This window comes from Galeopterus variegatus, unplaced genomic scaffold (assembly GCF_000696425.1).
Source record: "Galeopterus variegatus unplaced genomic scaffold, G_variegatus-3.0.2 Scaffold4319, whole genome shotgun sequence".
In the NCBI taxonomy this organism is placed as follows: Eukaryota; Metazoa; Chordata; class Mammalia; order Dermoptera; family Cynocephalidae; genus Galeopterus; species Galeopterus variegatus.
This window is the reverse complement of record NW_007730430.1, coordinates 110,739-121,916: the sequence shown is the minus strand read 5'-3', so window position 1 is coordinate 121,916 and position 11,178 is coordinate 110,739. Positions and strand designations below refer to the sequence as shown.

The window sequence follows — 11,178 nt, the reverse complement described above, 5'->3', positions numbered from 1 at the left end:
ACTCCCACCATTTATCCAGTACTTCCCCTCGTGCCTTGGGAAACTAACGCTGTTTTTTTCTTTCCTAACCCCCCCCCCCCCCCCTCCGCCGCAGAAGATGACCCAAGACCTGCCTTTGCTGGCTGTGCAGGAGGCCCTGAGGAAGTGCTTCCCCGTGGTGGAGGAGCAGCAGGGCCTGTGGCAGAGCACTCTGCGGGCCTGCCAGCCCCTCCTGGCCTCCCTCAGCAACCTGGCAGAGCAGCTGCAGGCAGCACAGAATCTGCGGTTTGAGGACGTGCCGTCACTGCGGGCCTTCCCCGACTTGCAGGAGCGGCTGAGGCGCAAGCAGCTGGCAGCTGGTGACACTGTCCTGGACAAGCTGGGGGAGAGGCTGTAAGAGGCTCCATGGTGCTCTTTCTTGGCGGAAAGATTTTAAAACTGGGGGTTTTAGGAGTAGCCAGGATCAGTCAGAAGGGTGTTTTTCTCTTTACTTGAGACCATGACATTTGGTGGTGTCTCAACCCTTCCCGCTTTCCTTCTGTTGCAGTGGGACCTGTCAAAAAGCCATTTTCTGGCATTTCCCTTGTCAGAGGATAGACGTGGCCGTGGTGGGCTTAGTAGAAGTTACAAAAGCAGAACAGGAGTGGAAAAAGCTTTTTAGCCCTCTATGGTTTTCTTTGGTAAAAGGCAGTGAAAAACTGTTGTAAACTTAGTAGGTGCCAGAACTAAAGGTTTTACATACATTACCTTATAAAGTCTGTTCAACACCTCTGTGACTTAATTTTACTTAATTCCGTTTTGCATGTGAAGAAACTGAGGCTCAAGCAGATTGCCGGTGGTCACACAGCTAGTAAATAGTAGAGCTGGATTCTAATTCAAGCATGCCTGACACCAAAGCCGTAGCTCTTAACCACTACTTTGTTCTGCTGTACATTGGTGTCTCTTTGTCCAGGAATAGCACGTCTCTAACCTCTGATTTATGCCTGTTGATAGACCTTCTAAGAGTTATAGATTATTGAGGACAGAAAAGAGGCAGGGCACATGTGGCCTTTCCTTGGCCCAGAACAAAAGAATGGGGACCTTCCTTTTATTCATTTGTACAAAATACATTTATTAAGTACCTATGGGATGCCAAACAATGAACCAGACTTAATGTTCTTAGTTGACCAGATAACATAGACAGTTAATTAAATTATGTTGTAGTATGTCCTAAGAGAGTGATAAGGACAGCCTGTGAGGAGGGAGGAAGCTTCTGGGAGGAAGTGATAATCAGAAAACTGAAGGATGAACAGGTGTAAACTGGGTCAAGAGGTGGGTATGAGTAGTGTTGCCTAGAGAATAGTACAGCTGGAACAGCAGGAGTGGTAAGAGATGAGATTGGAGGAGTAGGCCAGCTCATGAAGCAACAATGTATCAGTTATGTAGAGGAGCATATGATCACTAGATCTGTCTCTTCTGGATTGAGGGGACTTTGGTGAGGGATGAAGGCAGAAATCTCTAGGAACCTCCTGCATGGTCATAGACACAGTTTCTACATAGGTCAACTCCTAAATCAGTAGTACCTGTTTAAGAACTCTGTGGGAATCAGCATTATTCATAGTCCAAAGTGGACTTAATCCAAATGTCTATTGACAGACAAATAAAGTGTGGTATAACCATACAATGGAATATTAAGCCATAAAAAGGAATGAGGTACTGATACATGCTACAGAATGGATGAACCTTGAAAACGTTAATGCTAAGTGAAGAAACCAGAAACAGAAAACCACATAGTATATGATTTCATTTATATGAAATTCCCAGAATTGGCAAATCCATAGAAAGAGAAAGTAGATAAGAGGTTGCTAGGGGCAGGAGAGAGGTGGGTAATGGGGATTGATTGACTACCAGTGAATATAGAATTTCTTTTTTGGATGATGAAAATGTTCTAGAATTAGATGGTGTTGATGGTTGCACAATTTTGTGAGTATACAAAAAACCCAAAACACCAAGTTGTATACTTATTTAAAACATTTAATAGACTTTATTTTTTAGAGCAGTTTTAGGTTCACAGCAAGATAGAATGGGAAGTAGAGAAAATTCCCTTATATTCCCTGCCCCTACACACATACAACCTCCCCACCTTCTACATCTCTCACCACAGTAGTACATTTGTTACCTTTGGTGAATATACATTGATATGTCGTTATTGAAAGTCTGTGGTTTATAATAGGGTTTACTGCTGATGTTGGACATTCTGTGGGTTTGGACAAATGTATAATTACATGTATACACCATTGTAGTATGATACACAGTAGTTTCACTGTAAGTTGTATGCTTTTAAAGGGTATGTTATATAGTATGTGAATTATACCTCAATTAAAAAAATGAAGAACTCCCTGTGAAAGCCTGCCTCCCAAGAGGTACCAAGTTTCCTCTAGGTCAGTGGCTTGCAGACTTTTGGCCTTCACTTACAGGAAGAAATACATTTTATAGCATTCGTATACACAAATATATACACATGTAGCTAAAATATTTCACAAAACAATACCATGAATGTTGTACTCTGATATTTTGTTTTCTAATTTATTTATTTTTAATACTGGTCACAACAAATAAGCAGGACCCACGGTATGAAAAACTGTTTCAGAGGGTCAAATATTGTTTTGTGAACTTTTATTTCAATTGATTACATATTTGTGTGTGGGTGTTGGGTTATTATTTTAAGTCTATTTTTTCATTGTGAGTCATGGGCAAACATTTTTGGAAGTCATAGTTCTAGGTTAGGAAATGGCTTGCCCTTAGGGAAGTTGTAGCCTTTGTCTTGATGGCTGAGCCCCTTGGAGTCACCAATGAAATAATAACAATATTTACCATAAGCTAGGTACTTCCCTAAGCACTTTATATGCATTATTGCATTTAACCTTTACAATAACCCTTTTCATTTATTCATTCATTAAACAAATGTTTGTTGTTCTGTGTGCCAGTCTCTGTTCTAGGTACTTAGGATGTACAGTGAGCAAAACAGACTGTTTTTATACCTGAGTTTTCCTGAGGTCCACAGTAGTCCACATGCATCCAGAGCCCACACCTTACCATTCAGGAATTTGCTAGGATGGGGCTAGGGAACATGTGGATAGTACTGGTTTGTTGCTTCAGTTTCCTCTTATTCCCTTTTCACATATGTGGCATAGGACCATGAATGAGTATTTGCTCTTCTTATATAGTTTATGGCAGCCCTAGAAAGGCCCCTTGGTCTTTATTTGGCAACTGGGATTATCACACAGCTTTGAGAACTGTATAACTTCAGCCTCTCCATCTTTAAGTCAGTTCTTGGTTCTTGAGCCTCCCCAACTTCCAAGGCACCATCATTAATCTTGTTAGATGAGTGTCTCAATTGGGGGTGTTTTTTGTTTGAGGGACATTAGGCAACATCTAGAGGCATTATTGATTGTTATGAGTTGGGGAGGGTAGGGGGATGGTTTACTTCTGTTGTCTAATGTGTAGAGGTCAGGCATACTGCTAAACATTCTACAATGCACAGGACAGCCTTCCACCACAAAGAATTATCCAGTCCAACATATCAGTAGAGCCAAGGTTGAGAAACCTTGCCTAATATCTTTCTTATAATATTGCCTAATGTCAGACTCTTTCCCACAGAGCCACCCTCCTCAAGGTACGTGACACAGTCAGCAGCCATGTGGAGCAAGTGTTTCAGATCTATGAGCAACACGCAGCCATGGCTGGCATTGATGCTGTCTTGGAGCCTTCAGTTCTGAGCCCTTCTGTGGCTGACATGTTGGAATGGTTGCAAGATATTGAGAGACATTATCGAAATTCATATCCTTTGCACACATTTTGGATAGTGTCCAGAGCTTTTCCAAGAAGTCTATTTTTAATTTCAATTTTCACAAGATCAGAAAGTTATATAGTTTGAGTCAGTTCTGTTTGGTTCCTGTACTTGGATTCTTCCTGAATTCCTTTGAACAATCATTCCTCAAAAAGTTGAGTTACTGCTACCTGCCAGGCACTGTTCTAGGTGCTAGAAGACACGCATTAAAAAAATAATATATAGAAATAATAAGTTGGTAATAAGTGCTATGGAGAAAAATAAAGCAGAGAAAGTGAAGAGTGAGGTGGGAGTTGTAATTTTAAATAGAGTGGTCAGGGTAGGCCTCACAAGAAAGTGACACTTGACCAAAGATCTGAAGAGGGTGAGGGAGAGAGCCTCGTGGATAGATGGGGGAAGTATTCCAGGCAGAAGGAACAGGAAATGCAGGGCCGGCCTGGTGGCACACTGGATAGTGCGCCGCTTGGGAAGCGCGGCGGCGCTCCCGCCCGAGGGTTCGGATCCCACATACAGACCGGTTCCCGCTCACTGGCTGAGCGAGGCGCGGGAGCAACGCCGAGGGTTGCGATCCCGTTGCCGGTCCCCGGTCCGGTACGGGGGCAACACTGAGGGTTGCGATCCGTTGCCGGACACGGAAAAAGACAAAAGACAAAAACAAAAACAAAAAAGAAGGAACAGGAAATGCAAAGGTTCTGGGGTGAGAATATGCCTAGTATATTAAGGAAATAGCAAGAAGGCCAGTGTGGCTAGAGCAGAGTATGAGGGGGAACCTAATAGGAGATGAGGTTAGCAAGACAGGGGACTAGCCTTTGTAAGGCCTTGAAGGTCTTTGAGAGGATTTTGGCTTTTACTCTGAGATAGAAACCTATTAGAAGGTTTTGAGTAGAGTAACAGGATAAGACCTATGGGTTTTTCTTTTTCTTTTTTTTTTAAATGACGACCGGTAAGGGGATCTTAACCCTTGCCTTGGTGTTGTCAGCACCACACTCACCCAGTGAGCAACCGGCCATCCCTATATGGGATCTGAACCCGTGGCCTTGGTATTAACAGCACCACACTCCCGAGTGAGCCATGGGCCGGCCCAACCTATGGGTTTTTCTTGGCAGCTGGCTGGTACGGAGACCCAAAGGACCTGTGATTTTAACAATGTCATGGTGGCTGTGTTCTGAGGAAAGACGGGGTGGTGGAGGCAAGGGTGAAAGCAGGAAAACCAACTAGTTGAAGTTCTGGCCTTTATCTCTTGATTCTTGCCTGCTCCCTGTGTCTACTCCTTGGCTTAAGTTTCTGCCTTCATGGGTGTTGTGTTACTCCCAAACCCCAACCTTGATGTTGTCTCTAGTCTTGAGTTTCATTTTCCTGCAGATGCCTCCAACCAAATCGCTCATGGAACTGCAAATTCAAGTTAAAAGTGAACTCCTCAATCTAGCTCTCAAGTTCAACCCCCTTTTCTTTTAGTTGTAGAATCAACCCTGTCTAATCATCCAGCCTGGGAATTCAAGGATTGTCTCCCCTCTTTTCCTCTCTGTTTTCTTTTTTAATTGCAATAGTAGTGGTAGTATTGGTAATAGTAGTAGTGGTAATAGCAACAGCTGCATGGGCAGAAGTAGTTGCTGGAGCTAACATTGCTGAGCGCTTACTATGTGCTAGAATGTTTACACAGTCACTCTTCGAGTCTTTGGATACCGTTTCGCTGGTGCTGCTTCTATTTTCCTTCTTCCCCTCTGCCACTTCCACAGTTTATTACCTCTCACTTGGACTCTTAATCACATGTAGTCTCTTGACAACTTTCTGTGTTCTAGCTTCTTTCCTTCTAAGCTATCTCCAATTAATGACATCAATCCATATATCTTCAGCAAGTCTAGTTCTGATCATGTTACTTGTATAGGAATTGTCAGTAGCTTCTCTTGCTAGTAGGATAGAGTTCAGTATCCCTACATTGGTCCTCAATGTTCTTTGTGTTCTGGCTCAACCCACAACTACTCTATGCAAGTCTTCCATGCCAGTCAGACTGAAAGATGTTGCTTTTCCCTGAATCCATTCTATGCTTCCCGAGTTCTGTGCCTTTGCTTATGTGTTTCCTACCAGTTGGAATGTGCCTGCTATCCTTTAAACTGGATGTATTCATCCTCTGAACTTCCACTGAGTTTTATCTTTCATGTCACTTTGATTCTTTTTCAGTTCCTGGTTTTGTCCTCACCATGGTGAGATACCAGATTTCAGGGACAGTGTTTTCATCCCTCTTTCCCTATCACACAAAGCCATGTTAGTAAAGAGTTGCTCAGGAAATACTTGTAGCATAGGTGAGTCCTGCCCACCTGGTAAAAGATAATGGTACCTGCACTTTCACTTTTATATCTCCCTGTAGCTCCCACAAAGGTAATTTTTTCCTTCAATATGTTTCATTTCCTTTTTGAACAGTCCTTAACTTCCAAGAAGGTACCTGAAGAGAAAGTATCTCCTCTCCTCAATCCATTGGGGAGACTTGGCAAACATCCAAGCTTTGCCCAAGGCCTGGAACCATATATCAGAAGATGAACACCAAGACATTGTACAAGGTACATTTTTTAATTTATTATTTTGTGTCTCCTCTCTTCCTTTCTTTCCTATGGCTCACCTCTTTGGAAGCATTAGTGAGATGCCCTTGCTATACCTGTGTGTCTTTTATAAATCTGACGTTTTGTGTTCTCTGGAGAGGTGATATGCCATAGTTTTTCTCTCTTCCTATTACAGATATCCTATTGAATGTTTCCTTCTTCCTGGAAGAGTAAGAAAGCTGTGTGTTTATCTGGAGACCAGGGTCACCACAGTTGAAGACTGACATTGCTGCACTCTGACATTCTAAAGAAATGTCAGTATTGCAGCCTGACATATTTGAAATATCAATGCCTAAGAATGGGGTCTTGGGGAGCATTGGTGCTAGATGTCTCTGATGTTAGAGCTTCTCCATGCCATGTCATGGCCGAGAATACATGGGCCACCCCTTGCCCTTCTCTGAGGCTCAGGGAAGAGGATGGAGGCAGACAGAAAGCAGGAAAGGCAGTACTGAAGAACACAATGTCTTTGTGTCCATCATAGGACCCAAAGTGGTAGGTAAGGAAAGGACAGGAGATAAAGAGTGGCACTGCCCTTGGCATTATCCAAAGCACTGAATCTGGTTGACATTTATGTATTTGTCAATACCTGACTCCTTGATGAAAGAGATAGTAGTTTTGATGATTTAAAGAAATAAGGGTGATGTTGATGGAAAACATTTAAAATTTTTGGACCAATTGCAATAGCTCATCATCAAGCCAGTTTCAGTTTCAGAGCCTGCCACCAGGGGGAGGTGGTGCTGCATGAGTAATTCTGAATTCTTTGTCTTTGAAGAGTGTTTCCTTATTGCTATTACCATCTGAGAGAAAGTAACTGGGGATAGTGAGACTCCCAAAATCACAGGGTTTTTTTTGGCCAAAGCTGGCATCTGTCTGACTTGCCACGTTCCTCTGAGTTTGGAGTAACTGCACAGATGGGAGAACACCAGCCCAGAGTCAGGCGATCAGGGTTACATGTCTGAGGTTCATCTGTGCAATGGTTGTGTTACTTGCAGAACTTTTGGCTTCCTGGGTTGTAGAAATCTTGGTAATTGGATCTAAAGGGGCTTAATAAAGAGAATAGATGTTTTTCAAGATGAAACGGCTTTGTTTTTTTCTTATTACAAAAGCGATACATGCTTTTTAAAAAATCATAGGAAAACTAAAAAAATTTTTAAATGTAGAAAAATATAGAACAAACTCCATCAGAATCTGTAATATAGGGTCGACCTGTGGCTCACTTGGGAGAGTGTGGTGCTGATCACACCAGGGCCATGGGTTTGGATCCCTATATAGGGATGGCCGGTTAGCTCACTTAGGAGAGCATGGTGCTGACAGCACCAAATCAAGGGTTAAGATCCCCTTGCCGGTCATCTTTAAAAAAAAAAAAAAAAAGAGGGAATCTGGAAATATAGCTCAACACAATTATATACCATTATATACATTATATGCCATTTTGTGAATGTGTATCTTACATTTTACATGTATTTTTCCAGATCTTCACTTTTTTTTCTATAAAGGCAATACATCCTGATTGTGAAAAATTTAAATACAGTCAGCCCTTCTTATCCATGGGTTCTGCATCCGAGGATTCAACCAACTGCAGATTTAAAATATTTAAAAAATAAAAGTTGCATCTGTACTGAACATGTATAGACTTTATTCCCTAGTCATTATTCCGTAAATAATACAGTGTAAAAACTTTGCATAGCATTTACATTGTATTAGGTATTATAAGTAATCTAGAGATGATTTAAAGTATATGGGAGGATGTGCATAGGTTGTATGCAAATACTACGCCACTTTGTATCAGGGACTTGAGCATCCGTGGATCTTGGTATCTGCAGTAGGTTCTGGAACCAATCCCCAATGGATTCTAAGGGACAACTGTTACATAGAAATGCACCATTGTCCACCTACTAGGTAACTTATTAATAACATGGTGTATATTTTTCCAGGAATTAAACTCTATCATGTACATAACTATTGTAAATAAAACTTAGACATTTGAGTATTGAGTCTTATGATGGGCTTTGGGGACAGATGAAAGAGAGCCCTAGAAAGTTTGTAGTTCAACCAGGGAAAAATTTAAACTAGAGTTTCTCAAACTTTAATGTGCATATAAATCATTGATCTCTTGTTAAAATTTAAATTCTGATTCCGTAGGTCTGGGATGAGGCCCAAGATTCTGATTTGCCAACAAGGTTTCAGGTAATGTTGATGCTGATAGTCCAAGGACCAGACTTTCAGTGGCAGAGATTTAAATTTTAATATAGTAATAAAAGTGTTATAGTTGAGGTAAAAACAGTGTGGTGGGAGAATAAAGGTGATTAATAACTGCCTGTGGAAATACTTCATGGTGACAGGGACATCAGAGTTAGGCCTTGAGGGGAATTTTTTTTTTTTTTTCCTTTTTGTCTTTTTTCTTGTCCGGCAACGGATCGCAACCCTCAGTGTCGCGCCCATACCGGACCGGCAACGGCATCGCAACCCTCGGTGTTGCTCCTGCCCCTCGCTCAGCCAGTGAGCGGCCGGTCTGTATGTGGGATCCGAACCCTCGGCGGGAGCGCCACCACGCTTCCCAAGCGGCGCACTATAGCAGTGCACCACTGGGCCGGCCCCAGGGTCATAAAGTTTAAGTGAGAGGAGATATGAGAGGGCTTTTGGTATATTTATAAACATTTAAGGAATTGAACTTCACTTAAGATTTATTAGTCACCCACTAAGTACATAGCTCTGTGCTATGCTCTTTAATACCTTTTTCAACCTTTAACAAGTATTGAAACAAGTATGCTTACCTCCATTAGGTAGATGAGGAAACTGAGACACAGAGAGACAGTGAGTGAGCTAAGTGCCCACAGCTTGTCAGTGACATTGCCAGAATTTTGCATCAGGGTTTTCTTGGGTCTGGTGTCTTTCCCCACACCACTGTTCTTAGGCACAAGCATATCTAACACCTGCTCAGCTGTAACAAGACTCAGGTTTTCTGAATACCCTGCCCTGCAGAGAGCGTGATTCCTCCAGGGCAGAGCTACCCCCATCTGACTTGGCAGTGGCACATGAAGTATCCAAGCCTCTTCCAGGGAAGCTGCAACCCTGCCAGTTACCCTCCCTTCTGATCCCATAGCCAAGAAGGTTGGAGTGGATCCTGGGGCTGTCTGCCAGAGTCTTACACTTTTGCCCTTTACACCAGAGCCTGGGAGGAGAAAGCTAGTCCTTCTTAAGGAATGACAGGGGGTACCCCTTCCAGGTACTCTCCTTCTCCATTATTCCTGGAAGGCTCCTTCTTGATTTCCACAGAGTGCAAAAAAAGACATATTTCTTTTTTTTAAAGGATGACTGGTAAGGGGATCTTAAGCCTTGGCTTGGTGTTGTCAGCACCACACTCTCCCAAGTGAGCAAACCGGCCATCCCTATATGGGATCCAAACCCGTGGCCTTGGTGTTATCAGCAGCACACTCTCCCAAGTGAGCCACGGGCTGGCCCCAGGAAAGACATATTTCTGAGATTGGTACCTGTTAGAGCATGTAAAGGCCCCAACCCCTGAGATTCTGATTCAGTATGTGTAGGGAGGGACTTAGGTAACTGCACTCTTAACAAGTACTCCTCATTCTGTTGCAGGGTCATTATTTAAGAAAAAGAATTTATCACAGAGAGGATGGCTGTATAGAGAATCCACAAAGACTGCCGTTCTCTGGGGAAGAAACTGGACTTCATAATTTCCTCATTGCACCTCTTACCATTTTGTTGCTTCCCAGCACCTAGCTAGTCCTCAGTTCCAACAGGCGCATCAGCGGTGCTCTCTCGACCTCCTCCATGCTATTAGTGGGGTAGTAATAACTTTTGTTTATGGGGTCTTATAGTCTGCCACATCCATTTTTCACTCATTCAGAAGCCTCCCTCTGTTCCCAGCACAGAGCTGATCACTGGCGATACAAAGGTAAATAAGAGAAGTAGGTCGAGCAGATATGCAAGCCCATCATGAGAAGTGCTGTCATGAAGGATGTGCAGGAAATACAGTGGATGGAGACTGATTCTTGTGGGGTTTTGTGGGAGACGAGAAAGGGAAATGCAAGAGTAGATCCCCAGTGACTTAATTTCAGTGCGAATCTTCCCTCTGGCCTCTAGTAGAGCAAGTAATGGGGGCTTGTTTGCCATCATGTGAGCAGGGAGCAACTCTCTATGCTCCAGCTCTTCTCTTCCCTATACAAACGTGAGTTCTTAATTTGCACAGAGAGCCCAGACTCATAAATCCACTACTCAATTGCAATCCCCACAGTGCGTTTATAGGCAGCAGCTGACTTTTATCAGCTAGTTTGTTCTTTCATATAAGCAGGGTTTTATGAGGGTCTCCTGAGCTGGCTCATAACGTGATGAAACGTCTGCAAAACTCAACCATAAATCCTTGGCACCTGCCTAGCAGAGGATGCTGTTTTCCAGGCACATTTTGTCCAGCTGGCGGCTCTGTCCCCTTGCCCAGTTTGCATTTTTGCACTTGTCTCTTTAAACTTGGATTTGTTTTTCAGCTCTCTGCGGCCTCTTTAAAGACAACTGAAAAATGAGGGGTAGGAAAAAGGAACTTAAAAGTTACATCTGTGCTAAAAATTACTCCTGGCTTATGTTGCTCTGAAAGCTGGTTTTGATCCCAGTGCTGAAACAGAGACATCGGGCTTCCCAGCCACATGAACCCCTGGCAGGGGACTAGAGGACAGTGCCAACTGAGCCTGTTATTAATACTTTGATTCTTTTCTGGGCCATCACCCTTTGTACTTGCCAAAGGCCCCTACCCTCAGTTGTCAG

The 11,178-nt window shown here is 43.0% G+C and overlaps 1 protein-coding gene across 4 annotated transcripts in view; it reads left to right on the top strand.

Moving 5' to 3' along the window:
- The window catches only part of LOC103602811 (chromosome unknown open reading frame, human C1orf109), a 10,269-nt gene extending 2,789 nt beyond the window's left edge, over nt 1–7,480 (top strand). For all 4 annotated transcript variants that reach the window (XM_008587253.1, XM_008587252.1, XM_008587250.1 and 1 more), the window contains 4 exons: nt 95–372; nt 3,619–3,798; nt 6,245–6,363; nt 6,539–7,480. In XM_008587253.1, the coding sequence (XP_008585475.1) occupies nt 98–372; nt 3,619–3,798; nt 6,245–6,363; nt 6,539–6,576 (612 nt within the window). In that variant the 5' untranslated portion in view covers nt 95–97 and the 3' untranslated portion in view covers nt 6,577–7,480. The remainder of the gene's footprint in view (nt 1–94; nt 373–3,618; nt 3,799–6,244; nt 6,364–6,538) is intronic.
- Nucleotides 7,481–11,178: the final 3,698 nt, after the last annotated feature.